Here is a 22,658-nt window from a genome sequence, read left to right as displayed (position 1 = left end):
GAAGAAAAGCATATTGCCCTATGGCACCCTCAGTTCTGTCTCTACACGGAGCCAAAACTCAGGAGGAAGCCTGTTTGTTTTCCTCCAGTCCAAACTAAACCAGCAGCACCACTCTGACCCCTGATCTGTACGCCGGGTGTTTGCCAGCTGCTCCCAGTGCCTCTGCCCAGGCAAAGGGGCACTGCTGCCTCACAGCCTTGGCTCACCAGGCATCCTGTGCTCCCCCAGGACTGCTGGCCACCACACTTCACAAACCCTAAGGTTGGCAGGTACACAAAAAAAATCCAGCCCGCACTATTCAGAGCAAAGGCAAAGCCTGCCTGGGTGCCCATACATAGCTGGCAAGGGATTGATTTTCCATCAGGCTTGTAACTGTGCCCGTTTCTTTGATCACTAAATGCTCTGTCCCTCCCATGGGAATGGGCCAAGGAAAGTCAAGGAAGGTACAGGAGGTTATTTATCCCCCTTACTGCATGGCTCTCCCTATCACTAATTTCTTTCCAATAGCAGCACTCACCACAACTGGGTGAAGCTGCTTGCTCTTTAATCTTCCATGGGGCAAAGTTACCTTTAAAACAAACAAACAAGCCAACTCCCTTATACAGAGGACACTGCCAGCCAGTTGGCTATAAAGACACTCAAATGAGATCCTCATGTTTGTAGGAGAAGCAAAAAACTGCATTTCAGTCCAGTAAAAATCCTGTCTCCATCTTTATGTTCCAAGAATGCTGAATCAAAACAGGCTCAACTCTTTAAAAAGAAGAGAGTACAAAGAAGCAAAAAGTTTGTATTAAAACCCATGTAATCTTTTTTAAACACCATTATTAGAACCTGTAGTACCAGCCAAGAGTGATTTATCACCCCCTGTCATCACAGCCTGATGACAGAGCTTTTTATACCAAACTGTCAATGCTACAAAGCTAAAGCCCCAGCTCATAATTTCTTAAAGCTGGTCCTCTGCTGCCAGCAAATCCCCTAAACCCTGGGATTTGGGGGTCGAGAGCACTGCTGCTCCTCCATCAGTGCCATGCAGAGCGATGTGACCCAACCCAGAGCATCCAGCACAGGTTCTGCACTGTGCTTCCGAGCAGGAGGATGTTATAAGTCAGTGTAGGTAAACAAATTACCCAGGGCTATTTCAGCTTCTTTCAAAGGGAAAGTCAACGGGCCATAAAGGCTTTAACTGCATTTTCCAACGCAAGAAGGGACGGACCTTGAGGTGCCTGGTTTTCACAAGGCAAGCGGTCAGAGCTCTCTGAAAACCAGACACCCTGACATTTGGGGTTTTCCTGTGAAGTTGTTACTCTAACACACCCCAAATCACCAGTAATTTCTAGAATAGCACTACAAACCACAAGAGGTTAAACTGACTGCACATTACTTAAACTAACCTAAGGGTGACCCCTGGAAAGGAACAGCTATTGGATGTTGTGGTTCTGTAGAAACTCAATTACCAAAGCCAATTTCCTATGAGCATTTTTAAAAAAGGAAAAAGAAGGAGAAAAAAAAAAAGGCAGCAACAATGCTGACAATGTGTAAGGGCCACATATTTTCACCTCCTGAAAGCTGCAGCCTCGCCTGTGTAAGAACTGCTCCTATTCCCACAAAAATGTTCAAACATATTTTAAACATTTCATCATTGTTTGCTCCCATCTGAATTTGCTTAAAATCCAGACAATTCTCAGCTTCTAAATTGGAAACATTAAGAGAAATACTCCTTCAAAATCCTTTGCTCAGGGTAGCCCCTCTCCACCATCCATGTACCTTTCCAACACCAAAGCTTGCAGTGAGAGAAGTGCCTCACAGGGAACTCCCACAAATCCAAGGCCATCAGCCACTGGCTGTGTAAGCCACAGAAAATATGAGTAGAAAGACAGGAAAATAACAGATTTTATTTCTCTGCTTAGAAGATGGACAACAAAAAAAGTATTTCTAAGAATGTTTTCTGGGAGGTGGGGAATCTGGCAATGCTTTACATTGGGAAAGAGGTTACTATAGTTCTAATTTCACATTAAAATCAACACTGAGTAGCCCTTAATTGAAATTGATCCCAACAGCTGGTATCCCTATGCACACATCTTAAGCACCATCTCCATCCTTTCAAGCACTTTGCCACTGAGGTGATGCACTGCTGCCCTTGAGGAAAAGCACCACATCCCACCTCCCTCCTCTCCCAGGACCCACAGAGACATGAGAGGTGACAGACAGCAAGGCACAAACTAGCAGGGAAGGTGATTGTGCCAACCATGGTCATTTTCAAACAGAAAACACCAGCCTAAGAAAACTACCACAGCTACATCCTCACGGGGCAAAGCCTGCCAACAGCCCACACGGCTGCTCTGCACACATAAAGCCTCCAACACTTTCTCACCAGGTTCCCTCTTCCCAACATGCTATTTTTATCTGAGCACCTTTCCCGGACCAGAAAGATGTAAACAAGAAGAAAATTCTCTGGCACAAACATGGTGCTTCGGCCACAGCCTCTGCAGACTGCATGGGCAAAGAAAAACACAAAAAAAATCTCTCCTAGAAAAGCAAAATAGTTTCATGAAACACTTCTTTAACAAACCAGGAAGCATGTAAGACGGGCTACAACAAAGTAGTAATCTCTTTTAATTAAAAAACTTGGCAATTAAAAGAAAGAATACACACAGCAGCTTTCTTCCTGAGATGCACAAACCCCAGTGAAGAGCACAAACTGCACCTTTCAGGGCACCAGAGGGGTTTTCCATGGGGCATCCTGGAGCACACAAGGTAATTTAGGGAACAAGAGGGAAGCTTACTGGGTCCTCACATTGCTTAGCAATGGGAGAAGGAAGTTATCTTCATAATCTCAAAAGAAAGAGAAAGCAGGAGGAATGTGAGGAATGCAAGGAGGTTATTGCCCGGGAGACTGGGACTGGCAGCTCACTCTCAGCCTGGCCGCCGGCGAGGAGACACATCCTGACCTCTCTGGCTAGCAAGAATGTCCATCCCCCCACCAAAAAAAAAAAAAAAAAAAGGCAGAACAAAAGCAAGTAGTAAAGAATCTTGCAGCAGACTGAATAATCCTGATGCCCTATCCTGATGCTGCCCACACCTGCGGGAGATGTCAAGGACTGAGCCTGTGCAACTCAACACACATGCATATCCACAGAAGTCCCTGGTTAGTCCATGGGAATGGCCATGTGTGAAGGGGACAGGAGATGAGAACCATACATCTGACACCTCTTGAGGACTGGCAGTCCTTCCCAGCCATGCAGCTTCCAGGGCTGGCAACCCACTGCACAGAACCAGGACAGTGGGGTCTGCACGCGCCACCATCCAACACCAAGAGCAGGCTAAGGCATCACAGACCTCATCACCTCAAGGAACTGGGACCTTTCCAGCCTCTTGACAGAGGTCCCAGTCCTATTGGGCAGATGCTGCCTGCACCTCCAAGACAGAAGAAGCTCATCTGGAACCTTCTCCCATCAGAGCCATCGCACACACACAGCAGTGATGCTCCATCCTGAACTTTCTTGGCTCCACAGGTACCAAGGAAATACCATAGCAGAGGGGAGATGCAGAGACCCAAAACACCGCCATGCTGTCGTGTTGGCCTTGCTCTGCTGCCGTTTCAGTATGAATAAAAAGCCTGTTGACATACGAAAGCCACAGAAAATCTCCCTGAAACTACAAAACAGTACTGAAAACATTGTGCAGCTCAGGCCTTCTGCACAATGTACACACGCCTATTCAGCCTCTTAAAAAACAGCTACATGTCTAAGGAAACATCTGATAATTAAGGCAATTTTAACAATAGATAATAATTTGACTATGAATTGTATGGAATGTAATGACTGCTTATTCTGGCAGAAAAAACAGAACTTTCTATGAAGTGCCTGCCAAGGAAAACGATACTCCCACTCAGCCCGGACCACTGCGAGCAGTTGCTGCTAACCACATGCTTCACGCTGCCGGCTGCTAGGACACGGAGCGCCGCTGCAGCCGAACAAAACCCCGAGCTGCACATTCGCAGAGAGAGAGAGGGAAAGAGGGAGAGGCAGAGAAAGCCGCGTCCCGGCGAGCGGCGGCCGGAGCCGGGCTCGGAGCCGTGACTCAGCCGGGAGCCGCCGCCAGCCCCCTCCAGCCCGGCCGCGCCGCCAGCGCTCCTCGGTGGCCTGCGGGCAACTCGCACGCTGCCAGCTCCCCCCTCCCGCCGCTTCCAGTTGCTAAATGACATTAGAAGAGGCTAAAAATACTTCAAGCTGTTCTCTCGTTTAGTTTTCCATGCCAGCCAACTTGTGAAGGCCGAGGGGATGTTCTCTCCAATGGTCACTTCCCCACCCACGGCTGGCCAGGTAATCAGGAGAAAACCCCCCTGCCCGCCAAGGACCACTGCCTTCATCGGACAGGAATCGCGGCAAGTAGGTACAGCCGGTGGCCAGGTCACTCCACACCTTCAAACAGACCTCGAGGATGACCAGGTGTTATCTGGTATTTCTCATAGCACAGCAAGTCCAGAGCTGCCTCTGCAACCCGACTGCAACAGTGCCAGACAGCCGAGGAACACTGGCCTGGAGGGGATCCAGAAAGCCTTTCTCAGTTGGAAGAGGCCACATGGAAGAGAAGCATGTGAAAAACTAAAGAAGCATTTGCTGAACTTGACATGTAAAACAATGGGCTGGTTTTGGCTGGAGTAGAGTTAATTTTCTTCACAGTGGTTAGTATGGGACTGTGTTCTGGATTTGTGCTGAGCATAGGGTTGATAATACGGAAAAGTTTTTGTTATTGCTGAGCTGGGATTACACACAGCCAAAGTATTTTCTGCTTCTTGTACTGATATGCTGGCAAGGAAGTTGAAGGAAGAGACACAGCTGGGACAGGTGACCCCAAGTGACCAAAGAGAGATTCCAGACCATATGACATCATGGTCATATATAAAGTGAGGGAAAGAAGGAGAAAGGGGAGGACATTTGGAATGATGGTGTTTGTCTTCCCAAGTCACTGTTACATGTGATGGGGCCCTGCTTTCCTGGGATGGCTGAACACCTGCCTGCCCAAGGAAACACTGAATTCCTGGCTTTGCTTGCATGCTCAGCTTTTGCTTTCCCTGTTGAATTGGATTCTTCTCAACCCACAAGTTTCCTACCATTTACCCTCTTGGTCCTCTCCCTAATCCTTTAGGTAGGGAAGTGAACGAGTGCCTGTGTGAGGCTTGGTTGCTGGCTGGGGTTAAACCCCAACAAACAGCAATGCAAACAAATCCTGACTGACCAAGGGCAGGACACAAGGACAGAGCACCTACTGACAGCCATAAATACACTGGGGACAAGTGAGCAGCAGGACATCAATGCACACCCACCCACAGTTGCCTTGGGCAAAGTCCCAAAGTCCAAAAATCAAGGGTCAACCGATTTCCTCTGCCATGGAGAAAGAACTGCTCTCACAAATAAATGCAGCTATTCAATTAATTTGGTTTAAATAGAGATGAATTACACTGAACACTTCACTAGACTGAACAGAGTGCTGCTTGCACCCAGCTCCCTGCAAAGACAGGCTCCAGGTTTGCTCTGTGCTCTCCACCACTGCCAGGAGGGCAGTGCCAGTGAAAGCAGGGATGACACTGCTGAAGGAATTTTGCCACTTAACTGGCTACATTTTCCACCAACAGGCAAGATGGTTTTGGGGTTTTTTTCTCCTTTTCAATCCAGGAAAAGAAACATCTAGTTCTTCCAATTAGCAGGAAAAGCGAAGGAATTTCCGTCTGTTTAACACCCGGGGGCAAGAAGCAGCCTTTTGAAAGAAAGGTTGGGTGGGGGGTTTTTTGTTTTTTAAATCACAGCCACCTACTGTGGGTCTCCAGATGCCACCACCAGCTCACTTTGCATTTCATTCTGCAGCCCCACCAGACCAACCAGGGTAAGCAGCCCCTTCAGATGGTCACTCCAGGGAGTTCAGCCCTATCAGGACAGCTCAGAGACACCTGGAATCCATAAGGAATATTCTGGGTAGAGTTTGAACAAAGTCAGTGGCTCCAGGACCTAGAACTTCCCAAGATGTGACCCGTCCTTGGGAAACTGTCAAAGTCATCTTAAAAGCAGTCAGAAGCTGGTGCTCTGCCCACACCACCTACTATCTACAGGCTATCAAGAGTCAGGTTTCACAAACCAGCTATGTAGACATCAGGTCTATGAAAGCACTGACCTCTCCAGCAACAGCAAGATTGCATCTCAGCACTGCCAGGAGCTTTGCCACACACACATCACAGGGCTGGAGGAGCAGCAGCCACTGAGGAACACTCAGGTACAAAGCAGCACCAAAGGGCCACAGATTATGAAAAGCTTCCACACAGATTTATAGCAGTAGTCTGTGTTTATACCTCTAACACCAAAGCGACATAAAAGGAAACAAGTTCTCTGTGTCCCACACCACAAATAACCCATTTTACACCTCTTATCAAGCAAGCAGTGAGTTGGCCAGCTGTGCACTTCTTTAAGAAATGCCTAGGTACTTCAGCAAGATATAACCTGCTATTTATGCATACTCTAATTAGGTCCTAAACATCTTCTAAATAGGTATTAAAGTGAACTCCTGGGTAATTATGGTGAAGGAGCAGCCTTTTAATGCCACTGAAATAGCAATGATACAGATAAAACGCCTGCTGGAATGGGCATTTCCTTGAAAGAAAAAAGTTTACATATCTGCTGCTCCAGAAGAAAATAATGTGGCCAAAAAATCCATGTGAGATGCTATAAAACCCCAAATGACTCCCATGGCCTTCCAGTGAGGATGAGTTTCACTTTATGTCACATAGCTCAGTGCAGGGACACATTTGCCTGCACCACACAGCTGCTTCACTTTACAATCCAAGGCCAACATTCTGTAGGATCAGTAATCCCCAACAGCAAAGAAATCACTACACTTACAGAAACAAATCTGCCACAGCTCTTAGGACACCTTTTCACAAAGATGCTAGAAAGTTTCTGTCTGCACTGTGATCTAAAGCAACTTGCTAAGAGAATGTGAGAATAAGACATAATCCATCAAATCAGTACAAAAATCTAACAAAGAAGCCGATGCACTTCAGACATGAACAACCATGTGTCCACACATCATTCCATCAGCACTGATGTGTCCACACGTGATGCCATTCAGCCCACTGAAGCCTCCCCAAGCTGTCCTCCACCACTTTAGTGAGCAGAGAGGTGGCACCAAGCAGAAATCACCAGTTTCCACCATCATCCCAGTGGGATCCTTGGCCAAGCACATGGCTCATTCCCTCACACACATTTATCGTGTTCCCACCGATAGCCAGGCGCCCAGGTAACGGCCTGTCCAAACCACTCACTCTCCTGATGGAAAACACGCCACTTATCACCTGAAACACCATCTGAAATCAAAGCTTTGGCAAGTGGCCCTGTTCTAGACACAATACACACCACAGACCTCTCACCCCGGTGCCAGACCTCAGCCTGCAGCTTTATCACCCGGCCCATGGGACTGCAGTGCCCTGTGCTGATGCCACAGGTGAAGTTCTCCACTCTGAGAGAGCTCAACACCAGGGACTGGTGGTTAGACCTGCCTGCACCAGCTGAGCAGCGAGGGGGGAGATCCGGAGCCTCTAAACACAACCCACGCCAAAACCACATGAATTCACAGGGGGAACGTGAAACTGCAGCAGGTGTAGCACCCCACTCCAGGTTTAATTTTAAATTCAGCCACACTTGAGGTACACCACACTTTAAAGCTGTACACAGCACGCCTCCTTTTAAAGACTTCCACCACCTGAAATACCCTGCACAGCAGGATTACATTTAAAACACAACTTTGCAGGACCTGTTGCTTTCCAAGCAAGGCCAGACACAGACTCCCTGTGCCCCTGGAACAGCAACATAACCCAGGCGATACTTTCAGCATGTCACTGCAGAAAGCCCTTCTTTTGTCAAATAATCTTACCTTGCTCATCACTTTTCTCAAACACACAACAGCTTTAGAGCTTCAAATGGAAGCCCTGTCAGCATGATCTACTCCTGACATTCTCCAAAGCTCACCAAGTCATCTTAAACAATAATATATAAAATAAGGACTAGGTCAAACCTTCCCAATACTGGACTTAAGGGGAAGTCTGCTCACGTTCTGATCCTACACTGATGAGGGCTGGACTCAAATGCAAGACTATTTATTAGAGACCATTTTACAAAGCAGGCAGAGTGAAGGGGCGAGAGTATTTTAACTGCAACCAGTCAGACGTTTCTCATTAAAATATTTCTTGGAGAAGTAAACGGGCCTGCAATTTTATTCAAACAGATGTAGGCTAAATGCATATCATTAGTCTGACAACACAAAAGCACAAGCGACTGAAATGATTTTAATTTTGTCAGTGAAAAGGATAATGTATGCATATCTGGAGGGCACACCAATGGTAAAGATTACCCCCAGCTTCTATCTGAGCCGTCTAAAGGTATTTACTTGGGGTCTGTCTGTGTTGTGACAGTGTCCCAGACCGAAATGAATGCCTCCAACACTCCACATTTTTGAGCCATTCAGTCATGCATTTTTGTTATTGTTGAAAGTAGTGCGAAATTGCAGTGCATGAGCTGGAGTCCTTGGTGGTCTCCGAGGATTCCAGCTAAAAAGGCACTTCCTTTGTTCCGCGGAGAATGCGGTCCAGTAGGTCATTCAGAAGGGGAAATAAAAGCAGCGGCCCTGGGAGGGAGATGAAGGATGAAACAAAAAGAATAAAATGTTTTGGGTGTGAGCACATTAGCTACCATTTCCTACTGCTGCCGGCTGCGAGCACTCCTGTCCCCGGGATGCGCAAGTACCTCGGGACGAAGGTTGAGGGAAGAAAGAAAGAAAAAGGAAGGGGGAAAGAAAAAAAAAAAAAAAAAAAGGAAAAAAAAAAAAAAAAGGAGCCATGGCTCAGTCCCTCCGCTAGCAGCCGCCGGGCACCGGGGCGGGACGGGCCCGCTCCCCGCCGGGGCGAGCGGCGACCCAAGGGCAGGAGCGCCCGCGCCGCCGCCGCCGAGCCGGGAGCGGGGCCGGCAACAGGCGCGGTCCCGCCCGGCACGGCCTGGCACGGGGGGCGGGCAGCCGGGACCGCGCCGGGACCCTCCGCGCGGGATGGGCGCCGAGCTCCGCGGAGCCGACCCGAGCCGCGCCGAGCCGGGCAGCGCGCCCCGAGCCGGGCTCCGGGCCCCGCGCCGGGGGGAGCCGGGCGCGCACCTCGCGCTCCGCGGGGCCGGGCCGAGCGCGCACAAAGGCGGCGGCGAGGATCGCGACTCACCGCTGATCTCGTGGCTGGGCGCCTCGCTCTGGCTGAAGCCCTTGGCGGCGTAGAGCCTCCGCACTTCGGAGCAACTTTTGGCGCGGGGCTCGGCGGCCAGCAGCAGCGGCAGGCTGAGGGCGGCCAGCGCGCACAGGAGGGGCGGCAGGCAGCCGCGCCGCCGCGGCATGGTGCGGGCGGGCAGGGGCCGCCGCGGCCGGGCGAGCGCGCCCCGAGGCTGGAGCCGGCGCTCCGCCGAGCCTGCCCCGCCGCGCCCCGCAGCAGCCGCGCCCGCTGCCCTGCGCCCCACTCCGCTGCGGCTCCGCTCCGCTGGCCCGGCGTGCGGCGGCGCTCCGCGAACTTGGCCCGGCAGGAAGCACATGGGGTGGTGGTGGAGGAGGAGGAGGTGGAGGGAGGCGGGGAGGGCGGCAGCCAAGCAGGATCGCGCAGGGCCGGGACAAGCCTCTGCAGCCCCCGGGAAAATCAGGAGCTGGGATCCGCCCGCCCAGCGAGGCGGAGCGGAGCCCGGGGCTGCCCGGCCCCGCGCGGGCGCTCCCTCCCGCGGAGAGCCCCGGCGCTGCCCCGCACGGGAGCCCGAGCCCGCAGCCGCGCTGGCAGCGCCCGGCCCCAGGAGCTCCCGCCTGGCACCCGCGCTCCCACCCAGGCCAGCTCCGAAGTGCCCCGCGAGGGAAGCAGAGGGATTCCCTGTGTGCTGTGCTCTGCCTCCTGAACTGGAGCTGTAGATGGTTCAGCTCTGCCCCAGGTTTAATAGGTTCACTACGCTGATGAATTTTGACATCGCTGTGACAGGTCTGAACTATGTGCATGAAAGACTTGTCAAAACCGACATTTTTCCACCAATCTTCTGTTTCCAAGAGTTTAGCAGGGCAAAGGCCTCAGGAACACTGACATCAAGGTGCTCCAGTCACTCTCCTTCATACCCCAGCCCAGCACACAGACACAGGCAGAGATGTAAAGCCCTGCTGAACGAACCCTTGGACCAGAGTCCAACAGTTGCTTCTTGCTTCAGTTTACTGAAAAATCACAGACACAGTATTGCAAGAATGACAGGACCGGTCATAATTTCCTGAAGCTGCAATGTCACTTAAAGGGTCTGCTCAACCCTTGCTCCCTGTCTGTCATGGTGAGGTCTCCATGTCCTTGTCCCCTGGGTGTGGGTGCTGCATGGGGAGCTCTGTCCTGCTGCAGTGTCTGTGCTCAGTGCCGTGTCTCAGCACAGATCCGTTTGCCCCAGGACAGTGTAATGGCCTGGTGATAGCATCATTTAAGAAAAATAAAAGTGCAGCATTTACAATACAGTGCTCCTCTGTGAGCTTCGTTTCTCTCATTGCCACAGTGGGGAAGGAAAGGCTGAAACAACACAAAGAAAGTTGCCAGCTTCACCCCCTTGCTCCCAAGCTTTTGCTACCAAAAGTCCGGGTGGGTCGGGAGGAAAAGTTCCTCTCTTTATTTCCCCTGTGTGAGCAAAGCACAGCCACGCTGTCCTGCCAGGCACTTCTCCTAGGAATGGGATGCTCATCCAGCTCTGAGCTTTCCAGCGGCGACGCTGGCAGCTCAGCACAGCCTTGGGGCAGCACAGGCTGCTGCAGTCACAAATCACACCAAAAGCAGGGGAAAACCACATTACCACAGCCCAGTCTGCATCAGCCACAATGGAGAGCCTCGTGCTGCAGCAGGGCTTCCTTCTGCCTCTGGGTGCAGGGAGCATCCCCTGGCTGCACAGAAAATGGGCCCCACCGTCCCCAGGGCAAATTAAAAAAAAGGAATTTGCTTTATCATGGTTTAAAAAGTCTCCACCAGCCATCCTGATGGAAGGGGGTGTAGGGATCTCAGTCATCCTGCCATCCACTGGGGCCACTCTCACTAAGCTGGTGAGACAAGCCAGGCCAGAAGTTCTCATGAAGTTATAAAGTGTCCTGAGAGAGAATAATCCTCTAGGATCTGGCCCTGCAATGTATGACTGAGTTCTGGTTTTCAAAGCACTACCTCACCCTCCCAGCCTTTATTTGAAGAGACAATGTGAATTTTAAAGAGAACTCAGCAGGGAGCACTGCATTTTTTATTCCAAAGTGAGAGAGAAAACGAGAGTGAGAAAGTCTGTGGGGTTAGAGACAGCTTGCCATTTGTTGTTTCTCATAATCCCATACCTCGGTGGGATTTAAGAAACCTCCTGAAAAACATGGAGGGTTTTGTCAAATACTTGCTCAAGTAGTTAAATCAAAGGCTGAAGCAAAACAATGGAACTGCCTGAAAATTTTCATGAAAAACTCTTTTTCTTTTTTTTTTCTTTTTTAAGGAATGGAAAAGTAGCCTCTCTCAAAAGAGAATTTTTTTCTCTGAGTTTTTTGCTTTCTCCAGCATTTTTGCACATCTGGCAGACCCTCCCCAGCCCCCTCACCCCAAATTGCTCGCACAATTTCCCTTTCCCAGGAGAAAAAAGATGGAGAAAAGCAGAGGAAAAAAACTCATGGTTTAGTTTTAAAAAGACTGAAAACTCCTGACTTTGCATGGCCCCAAAACTCTTTTCTCTCCATTAGGATTCCTGTCCCCAGACTCTGTGTTTCTTTTCCAGCCCTATCTCAGGGCCTGCTGTGGTGGCAAAGGATGCTCCACATCACACAGGATGATCCTGGGTTCACGTCCCCATCTCCCCTACCTGGCAGAGAGTGCTGCCTGCTAAACTTCCAAAGCTGTTTCATCTCTACCTGCTCACACTCAGCTGTGAGTCTCCTCTCTTATCTGGGGGGATCCCAAAAAATTGCAGCCCTGCCAGCTTTTCATAGAGAAAGAAGGGCAGGGAAGGAGAAGCCAGAGAAGATATGTTTCTCCACAGTTTCTTTTTACCTTCCTCCCATGTACTGCCTCTCCTGCCCAGCTCAGACCTCCAGCCACACTGCTCCTGCCCAAGCCTTCATCCACACAGCAGAGTTATGTTGGTTTAATAAAGTCACTTTGAATCCACTCTAAAGGAATCAGCACAAACCCTCTGTGGGGGTGTGGTTAAATCATGATAAATCTTATTGGTATCAGCTGAGCCCACTGGCTTACACTAAAAATTGGTACAAATAATTGCCAACTGCACAGGATTCTCAGGATCAGTTGTAACTTCAAGTTAAAAGGAGTGGAGCAGTTCTCTAGCACTGGCAAATCTTGGCAGCAGAGAGGAACACCAAGTCTGGCTGCAGCACCAATTACATTCAAAAATCCCTCTGGATTTATATGAGGGCTTAAGCTTTTGGTCTGATTTAATTCTGGTCCTGGCCATAGGTCTGCCACAACCCTGTAGTGTTTCCAGTCATTTGTCAGGAAATTTACTGGGAGGTTGTACTGGGATAAAGATTTCAGATGTAGCTGTTTAGGAAAACCTGGCTGAATGCTATCCTTGGCCTGGCTATCATTAAGGATGATTAAATCCTACACTCTGGTAGGAAAGTCTGGGCCACAAGGAGGTCAGAAAGTGTTGAAAGGGAACTGGACAAACATGTCTTCCCAGCTCCAGCTCATCAGCAGGAGATGGCTCGGGGTAAACCCAAACCAGGCAAGCTCCTGCAGCACAGCAGCCAGGCTGGAATGAGGGATGCTCAAGTGGAAAGAGTCTCCTTTGATAAAACCCCAAATACCACAAATTTAGGGGTCTTTAATCCAGGGCATCTGTCATGAGGATGGGGGATCCTGCTAGTTGCAAAATGATGGTCTGAATCTGGTTTCTGAGTGTCAACAGCCTGATATTTTAGGGCAAGCAGATCTAGTGTTTTGTCATGGGCTGATGTCTCTATTTAATTTGTATCACTTATTTTTATCCAAGGGCTACTTCATCCCATAGAGAAGAACAGAAACCTCCTGCAGTAACTGCTCCACTCGGGGGCAAGGGGTGGGTTGGTGGGTGAGCTCCTTGTTGCCTTCTGTAGGGGGGCTGATGCCAGCTGGGTGTGAGGGGCTGTGCACGCTGAAGAAAGACAGAAAGATGCTGAAAGGACAGGGGGATCAGGCTGGCTGTGCAGTGAGGCTGCTGTTAGTGTCACTCAGCTTCCCATGTCTGAAACAGCTTGCAGTGCACTGGGCTTCCTCTGCAGAGCTCAAGACCATCTCCATTTTAGGGAATGCAAGAGTTTGTCTCTTTCCCCAGAAGGACGAGAAGTCATCCCAGCTCTGTCCCCAGGCACCACAGGGAGGAGACCTGGGGACACACAGCTTTGAAGGGCACAGGAATGCACTCACTTTCACAGATTCTCATGCCTGCACTCCCTAGCTCTCCCAAAAGTGACTGTGTGGCAGATGGCTCTGACGTGTAGCACACTCACACCCAGAGGATAAAAATATTCCCCAACAGATTCCTGGCAAGTGAACGTCAGTCACCATTGCTCCAGAGCTGGCCATGGCTTCCATTCTCCATCCACACTCACCTAATCTTCCTATGGCCAGGAAGTGGGGCTGGAATGGGGACTTCTTGAGGCAGGAGGATTGAGAGGAACCAGTGGTTGCAGGGCAGAGAAGAAGATGGGTGGCACGATTCAAGGATGACAGAGGAAACAAGCCCCCAGCTCATTCTTGCATTTCCATCCCTTCCCAGCAGCAACGCCCTGCTCAGCCCTCCCTCGGACATTCTGAGCTATATTTACAGCAGGTATTGCTGCCTGGGCTGATTTATTTTGCTTTTATTGCACTCCTAAGTGTTGGTTCAATGCTGGTGCCAGTCTGGGACAGGCACTGGCAGGGCAGGGGCAGAGTGAGGTTTGTGGGTGCTGTGAGCAGTGGCATGGCCAGCCCACACACTCCAGAATGTGCAGCCTCCTGGTCCGCAGATAAGCTCATCACCCATCTGGAGGGGTCACAAAACTCTGGAGCTGCAGAGATTAGGACTGGAAAAAGCATCAGACACCTGATGCCTTCCTCCCTGGCCCAGAAAAAGCGACCTCAAGCTGTCCTCTCCCTGTCTGCTCTCAAAATCCTTCCTCAGTCAAGACTGTGCAGTCTGTCCCAGCTACCGACTCGGTATTTCGTTGCACAAAAGCATTTCTTAATGGCTAACCTAAACCTCCCTGGCCACAATTCAAGCTGGCTATCTTTTTCCTCCTATCTCCTGTACATGAAGAAAACATACCCTGCTATCAGCAGAGCCCAAAGCTCTTGGCACATGTGGCTGGCACAGCACAGCATGGCTGGAGATGGCCCCTGTTGCTGCTGGTGGTCCCACCAGCTCTGGGACTTGGCCCCTGCAGACCTGGGGCAGAGGGAACAACCCCAAGCACTATTCAGAGCAGCAAGAAATACTCTTCAACATGGAAAGGAGAGAGAGAGAGAGGGAGAGGCATGTTCAGAGCAGCAGATAACCCAGCCAGCTGGCACTATTAAAAATGAGTAATAGCTACATAACACCTGAACTCCCTGGTGCCAGCTAAAACACTGTGGAGCAGAGCCAGGAGAAGAGGGAGCCTGTTGCCCCACAGTTGTCAGCAAGGCTGTCCCAGTCCCCTCTGATGCTGGGCATCACCTCTCATGGCAGTTGAGGCAGCTGGTTCCCACAGCAGTGCTGCTTTCCATGCTCCAGCCCATGGAGCTGCACTGTGATGGGCAGCAGAGAGGCCAGGGTTGGTTTTTGACAGCTTGGGAAAGATCAGTGTGAGCTTGCCAGGGGGAGCTCCAGAGGTCTTAATTACTGCAACCAGCACTTCATCTGGGGCCTTTCATTCCCCTCAAAGCACTTCCACCTGGGCACCAGTCCAGCAAACGTTGGGTTTGTAGACATCTGCCTCGTCCCAGCAGGGATGCGCGTCACTGCCTTTGAGGTTTCTGTCAGCAGAGGGGAGCAGAAGTGGCCAACTCCTTTAACATCACCTGAGATGCAGAAGGCAAAACAGGTCAAAGGAGAGCAGAGGGAGCACCAGCTCTGAGCAGGAATGACCCAGTCCTGTTCTGTACCAGGCTTCAGGATCAATAAAATAATGATATATAAAAAAAAAGAAGACGAAACTTTTTGTTTTACCCTCAGGCACTCTTTTAGTTCTGTTTATAGGCTATTTCAAAAGAATTTGTAAACACAGAGTGGAAAATGTTTGTGCTACACAGGTGGAAGTAAACAAAACCCGCTTAAAACACCCCCTGCTGCAGGCAGAAGGTCCTGGCAGCACACACTGCTCACCCTCTGCATCACCTGGCTGGACAGGCTGATGGGGCTCCTCTTCCCAACAGTGCACTGCTGGAAGCAACCCATGAAGGAGCAAGCTGGGAGAATGGGATGCAGGATGAGTGTTGGCTTAAGTCCTGCTGCTTGAGAGGAGTCACCAGACTTTGCCTTGGACCAAAGTGATCACAGCTCCTGTCCCTCTCCCAGGTTCAATGCCCATCAGAGGGTATAATGCAGGTCCCAGAGGGTGCAACCCTCCTCACCAGCCCAGCCCCTAAATGGATTAAGCACCATCCATACCACAGCAGGGATGTTCATCCCTTGCCTTTAGCTCCATCCCCCTTGTCCAGCAGGGCTGGGGCAGCACACTGGCTGCTGCTGGACATTCATGGTTATATCATTGCTGCCTGAAATCCTTTTTTTTTTTTTTTTTTTAATCTTCTTTTTTCATTCTCCTCCATTCTTGCCCCTCACCCCCCATGGTTTAAAGTTTTCAAATGAAAATATGCAAGTTGTGACTTGCGGGTAGTGAGTCGGGGCTTGCAAGGAAAGTGGGAGGGAGGAGAGAGGGAAAGGAAGAGTGATCGGCTCAGAATGCCAGCAATTGTTTTTATCCTTTCCAGATGAAGGAAAAAGATCATGTTATTTGTTCAGCATACAGTTCCAGATTTTCAGGAATGAAATCTGAGAGCAACATGTCAACGGTCTGTCTTGAGAGCTGGGGTGGATGGCGGCCTTTGTGCTCCCAAACACCAGCAGGGCCAGCACGCTCAGCTGAGGAAAAAAAAAGGCTCCATTCTCACACTCTGAAGTGGTGGCATTAGATATCAGCAAGATAATGGGCCCAAGGCCTAGCCCTATTTCTTCTCCCAACCCAACAGCCCCAGGCTGCTGGCTTTGATGTACTCATTTATTTGCCTTTTCCTCTCACAGATGATATTTTTAACCGATATTGCGGTTTGGGCATAGACTGGGGAGAAAGGAGGGAGGGAAAAATGAAAGTCATTTTATTTCAACAGCTGATCAGGAGAGAAGAAAGGGAAAAAAAAGATGAAAAAAAACCCCAAAAAACCCCAGCCATTGGTTAGCCTGCAGGTCGATGTTTCCTGCTGTAAATCAGCCAGGACACGGTGGTCTCGCAGCTGCAGGGAGATCCCGCATCAGCCCGGGCACACATCGAGGGCTGAGGCCGGTGCAGGACAGCCCAGGCCCAGGGCATTTGCACTTGAATCCCCAGGGAGCAGGAGGGAGATGGTGGGGTCAGGGAGGTGGCCAGTGGCGAGATTGAGCCAGGGCTGATTGATGTGCGGGGCCGTGTGGGTGGTCCCGCATGGCATGGGGACAGCAGGAGCGCCACTGTCCCCTGATGTGTCTGTCCAAGGCTGCCCATCCCTGCCTTCCCCTGGAACTCCAGCAGGCAGGTTGGGAGCACCCATGGCCTGCAGATACACCCAGGGCCAGGCGGGTGAAGAATTATAGAGGGAGAAAGCAAAAAAATAGAAAAAAAAATAGAAGAAAGGACTTTTCTTGATACCTTATTTGACTTCTCACAGCCTGTGTGGGAGCAATGCTCAGCATCTCCAGGTGCACAGGCTGGGAACCTCCCAGGATGACCAGTGCAGGGCTGGGCACAGCCCCACATCTCCTTCCTCTGGAAAAAGGTGGTGTGGAGGAGGTGGAGGCTTTGCAAAACACCCTCTGCAGAGCCTGTCACTGCAGGACCTGGCATCCTGCTGGCTGTTATGTCCACAATTTGCACTCTTGGTTCCATCTTGGTCTGAAAGAGCAGCTCCAGGGATGTCCCCTCTGTGCCATGTTCAGGCCTCACTTCCAAAACTGCCTCTGTGCAAAATCACCATCTCTCCTGCTTGCAGCACCCTCCCCTGCCTGCCCCCCTCAAAAACAACCAGCTCTCATGGATCCCGTGGTGCAGATGCTCACCACAGATTCCTGTACAAGAGGGAAAAAAACTACTCAGCACTTTTTGCTATTAATGGGCAAAAAAATGTTCCCTGTGGAAAATTTCCTTGTGACTCACATCTCTGTTTGGGTTGAGAAGGCAAAGCATCAGGTAGCTGTGTGCCTGCTCTTCTCCTGTGACATGGGTCTTTCTGCCTGAAAGTAACCATGAGCAGTGCTGAGATCCTGCAATTTAGGTTTCACAATGCTTCATGTAAGTGCCCAGCACTTGAAATTGTTGTCTCAGCTCTTTAAAGAAGTTTTTTCTTTCCCCAAGCCTCACAGCTGCAGTGGAAAGCTGAAAACTCACACCCAAATCATGCAAAAAAACAGATGGCAGGAATGGACATCCTAATTAATTAATTTCTTAATTTAAAAATTCTTCAAAATTTAACTTTGTTTCTAAGGCTCTGCCAGCCAGCCCTGCCACTGCTGGGATAACAATACTGTGACATTTACAATGACACCAGCTCCTATGGGTGTTTTTTTTCCCAGAGCCTGTTAGCTGGAACACATGTCCCAGAGACACAGATATGCTCCTAAATCACCTAAGCCACATCTCAACTGCAGGACCTGATGCAGAATGGGCTCCTCCTTTGCTGGGACATGGTGCAGCCTCAGTCTGTGTCTTGCCAGAGGTGAGTTGTGCAGAAAGCTGTGCCCCTGTGACAGCAGTGCTGGCATAGGGGATGGTCTCAGCCCCCAGAAGTATGCTTCAAAAGCAGGAGCATCTGGCCCCTCTCTGAGGGACACTTTCAAGTGGAAAAAAATATAAAAACAAAGGGTTTAATTAACCTGGACATCACCATTGGTATGTACCTGCCCAGGACCCCATGGAAGAGAGGAGGCTGAGGGGAAAACCAGCATGGGAACACGACAGGAGGTGAAGCATCAGCACCTTCCCATTTTGTGAGCATCTCAGGGCTAATCACACTCAGCAACACTGAGCCAATGATGTTTTAACACTTTGTCTAACCATGACTGTTTTGGGATGGAGCACCACAAACTGCACAAATCCCTTGGCCAAACACTACCCAGGGACAGGTAACATCGGTGGAGACCCCTTAAAAGAGGCAGAGCAGCTTTGGCTGGGCTGACAATGCAGAGCATTCCCTCATCCCTCCTGCGTGCTCCAGACACCCTCTGGAAAAGCCTCTGGCCATGGCTTGCTCTGACCTTCCCCTGCACCTCCGGCAGCAGAGATTTCACTGCCCTGCTCTCCCCCTGGGCTTCACAGTGGTAACAGAACAAACCAGGGGCTCAGGGAAATCCCTGTGCAGCAGCACAGAGCCCATCCAGGCACTCCCACAGCCCTGCAAACCATCCACACGCCCATCCCACGCTGTCAGCAACAAGATCAAGAGCAGAACCTTAACCAAAATGCCATGTGAGGCTGTGTAAAAGAGGTGGTAAAAGGGGAATCCATTTATCCCAGTCAGCAGACAGGAACATCAGGATCTTGAGTTACTCCTTTAGAGATTGGATTAGCAGGTCAAGACCACAATAACCGGGAGCTTCTGCCAGACAGTCACCAGGGATGGAGTCTGGCAGCCCATCAGGCAGTGGGATCAATCAGTCTCCTTAAAAATAATTAAATGATCTGTCTATATCATGCTTAAAATGATCACTCTTCAAAGGCTGTAAAAACAGATTTCAGGCAAGAAGCACGGAAACTGCACGGAGGTTTGAGTGAGTGTGCAGGATGAGCCTGATCTGACCCGCCCTGCAATTAACCAGGCCAATTAGTGCCTTTACTCCTCCACAGGACAGCATCTCCCTGCCCAGGCTGCCCAGCCTGGCCCTCTGAGCCCCCTGCCTTTGCTGGCAGCACGGGCAGGGGCTCCCACGGCCACTCAGGTGGCAGAGCCCAGCCTGGCTGCAGAATCAGCAAGGTGATGAGCAGATCCTTTGCAGGGGGTTCCACACCACCAGGGCTGGTGACACCAGGGGAAAAAATCCCCTTCCTTGCCCTCCTGCTCTGCCATCCTTGTCACGAGCAGAACAGGCTGAAGAATCTGGAGCAAGGGCCCTGCTAGAATGATTCAAGAAAGCAAGATATTGGTACTTTGGTGGGCTGGAAATAGCATTCCCCTCCTCTGATGTGGTCACAGGAGGCTGAGCACAGCAAAGCCATCCCTGATGGCTCTGTGGCACTGCCATGGCCAAGTGTCCGTGCTGGTTACCACATTCAGGAGATGTTTATCCCACACACAGTGTCAGGCAATAGCAGGAACTTACACCACGGGTCTGAGACCCTGGGCCAAATCCTGGATTGTTCCACAAGTTTCAGCTCAACATCATGAGTCACAAATGCCACCATTCTCCCTTTAGTTTGTTTGTTTTTTTTTTTTTCCATAAAACTTTGTTTTTCCATCAAATGGGAACAAATACACCCAATACCCGGAATTTTGCTAGATGGAGTCCAGATGACAAGTTCTCAGAAAATGCTGTCAGCTGCTGAGATTCAGATTCAAGAGACATCATCCAATGCTAACCATAAACAACAGGGGCAACAAAACGTCTGGCAGATCTTGAAGTGACACGAGATGCCTGCACTCCACAACAAACCCGTTTCACACCACAGGAAAGGTCACCACTCTAATCCACTTCTGGGTGGAATGTACACAAACGTCATTCTTCTTCACATCTGTAATTAAACAGCCTCTTGCTTTGCTATCCAGCTCATGTTTATTTTCCCATTTGCTAACATGGTGGATGGTAATATAATATGACACTGAAGGGACACAGGCTGCTACAGGCAGGCTTTCCACTTCTTTCTAGTGATTAGCCTGCAGAGAGCTGGAGCTGATGGTTGTGCTGCTTGGATCCAGCAGTGATTTCCTTTCTGGATGTGCAGCATCTTTGCACATTGAAATAATAACAGCAGAGAAGGCAGTGAAAGCAAACAAAAACAAATGGCTGAGATCCCTAAATGTGTTGACTCGTTGCAAGAAGTTGCTGAGGTCTCTGCTGGGCTCCTACAAGGGAGAAGACAGCAAGTAAACTGGGAGGTTGAGGCTAAATCTGTACTTCTGCTATGAAAAATCTGTTTTTCAACACTGGTAATGGGCTGGATCACTTGGGAGAAGCCTTCCTTCTCCCTGTGGCCACCAAGGAGCATTTGAAACAATGCTGGATAATCTCTAGTGGGAGCCCTTCCTTGCCCACAAAGTGCTCTCGGGTACCCACCACACCACACGGTGCCCAGGATGAAAAACCCCACACCAGCAAGAAGGATATAATATAATATATAAGCCTCTCCAAACCTTCTGGGCTGCAGTGCTGGCACATGGTTCATGGTTCAGGAGCTGGACATGAGGGCTTTGCAGGGAATGGCTTTGTCTGTCAGGAGGGACTGTGGGGTGCATCACTCTGCAGCCCCAAGCATGGCTGTGCGCTTCAGATCCTGCACGCGCTCAGCAAAACAGCACCAAGATGTTTATTTTCAAAAGGATACAAAGTTTGACAAAATAAATGATATTTGATTAACACCCACTGCTTTTTCTGGGGTTTCTTTTTGAAGGCAGTAAATTTGCTGACTGTATAAACATGCCACAGTGCTTCATCTTCCTATGCCAAAATTTCAGTTATCTCATCTCCAGGGAATGCCCTTAGTAACATTTTGACAAGCCTATTTAGGGGGTTGTTTGTGGATTTGGGTTGCTTTTTCACCCCCACTTTTACTTCTTAGGGAGGTTCCCATGAGCAAGCCACAGGCTGGAGCTGAACAAAATCCACCTTTTTTTCTTCATATAGGTACCTTCACCACATCCCTAATAAAAAACCCAAATTCCAACACTAAGGACCAGCAAGCATCCTCCAATGTTGTAGTTTTTCATCCCATTCCCTTCTGGCCGCTGATTTCATTCCTCCAGTACCTGCAAACCTAACTTCTTATAACATACTGGGAGAATTTGTGATTTTCCTGGTGCCCAGCTGAGTCACTCCCAGCTGTGAAGCTCAAACTTAGAAATCTCTGGGTTTCTGGGAATGGCCACCTGCTTCTAGGGGGTGTGGTGTGTGATCTGGTAAAGCTTTAGCAGCACTTGTCAATCATTAAGCTGCAGAGCTGCTGGAAAGGTCAAGGAAATTCCCACCAAGGCACCCGAGTGTTTGGGAACCAAAGGATGTTCCTGGGCTGCTTTACCCTAGGGATGCTGTGCTGGAGAGCCTGCAGGGCAGGACTGGTCTGGTGGGCTTGGCCAGTGCCACCCTGAGCTGTGTGCTCCAGCACTGGAAGGAGATGTCCCAGCAGCACACCTGGCTCTTTGGAGCATTCTGAGTGTTTGAGTGGTTTCATATATTTTACTTTAGAGATTTATGCACCATCACCCCCTGTGTGGTCCCTGCTGCAGCCTGCTCGTCTCCCTGCTCCCTTGGTGCCTCTTGCCCACCACCACCACCTCCTGCCCATCTCACCATGGACCAGCAGCTGCCAACAAGGCAGAGCAGGGGCCAGGCACGACAGAGCCCTCCTCCCTGCCAGCACAGCAGACCCCAGGCTGCCACCCCAGCAGGACCCTGAGCTGTGCCCTGCACCCTCCAAGGCTGCACGTGCCCTTCTGGTTGGTGGCATCTCCCTTGCTGTGCCCATAGCTCAGCATGCACCAGTTTGGACTGAAAAGCAAATCAAATACCTGAGAGCACAGGACTGCACATGTCCCCCCTCTGCAGACCCACAGGAACATGTCCAGCTGCCAGGTCTCCAATGGTGCTCTCTGCATCCTCCATGTGTGCAAGGGGCATTTTGTTTCACTTGGAAGCTCCAGTGAATCCAGCCCTGGATCCTGCCCATGCTCCACAGGGCTTGAGGGCTTTGCTCATGGAGACAAATGAGGAATTCTGAAAATCTCCCTGAAAAACTAAACTGAGACACTTTAGATTTCACTTTCCCAACCATCAGGAGCAGTGAGCACCAGCTGTTTCCAGCAGCTGTTCAGTGTGTTAGATTTTACCATTCCAGCACTAAACTATTAGTCAATTGATTAATGAACTGGAACTTCCCATCCAACAAAAATATTTTGATTTTAAATTATAATTTGATGCGTGGTTAGTGCAGAAATACATTCCACATGCTAAGCACATGTTTGCATCTCATCACCACCCTCAGACACAGGGAAAGGTGTTGGCTTCATCACCTTTTTAAGGCTGCTTGCAAAGCCCTCCGGGGATGCAGTTTTAGCTTTAATGCAGTTTTTTATTTTGCAGAATGCACAAGGGGTGATGCTGCTCACATGGGATGGGGCCAGCAGGCTCCTGCCACCCCAGTGCTGTGAGTGGAGCTGAAAGGAGCTGCAGAAGTGGCCAGGAAGCACTAAGGTTAAC

The 22,658-nt window shown here is 50.1% G+C and overlaps 1 protein-coding gene across 1 annotated transcript in view; it reads right to left on the bottom strand.

Moving 5' to 3' along the window:
• Positions 1-9,729, bottom strand: part of GPC4 (glypican 4) — a 67,821-nt gene extending 58,092 nt beyond the window's left edge. The window contains exon 1 of the mRNA XM_071442301.1: positions 9,251-9,729. Within this exon, the coding sequence (XP_071298402.1) occupies positions 9,251-9,611 (361 nt within the window). The 5' untranslated portion in view covers positions 9,612-9,729. The remainder of the gene's footprint in view (positions 1-9,250) is intronic.
• Positions 9,730-22,658: the final 12,929 nt, after the last annotated feature.

The sequence above is a fragment of the Agelaius tricolor genome, unplaced genomic scaffold, assembly GCF_023055355.1.
Source record: "Agelaius tricolor isolate 1412-34295 unplaced genomic scaffold, bAgeTri1.0.p SCAF_17, whole genome shotgun sequence".
NCBI lineage: Eukaryota > Metazoa > Chordata > Aves > Passeriformes > Icteridae > Agelaius > Agelaius tricolor.
Note: the sequence above shows the minus strand (reverse complement) of the source record. Positions and strands in the feature narration are given on the sequence as shown.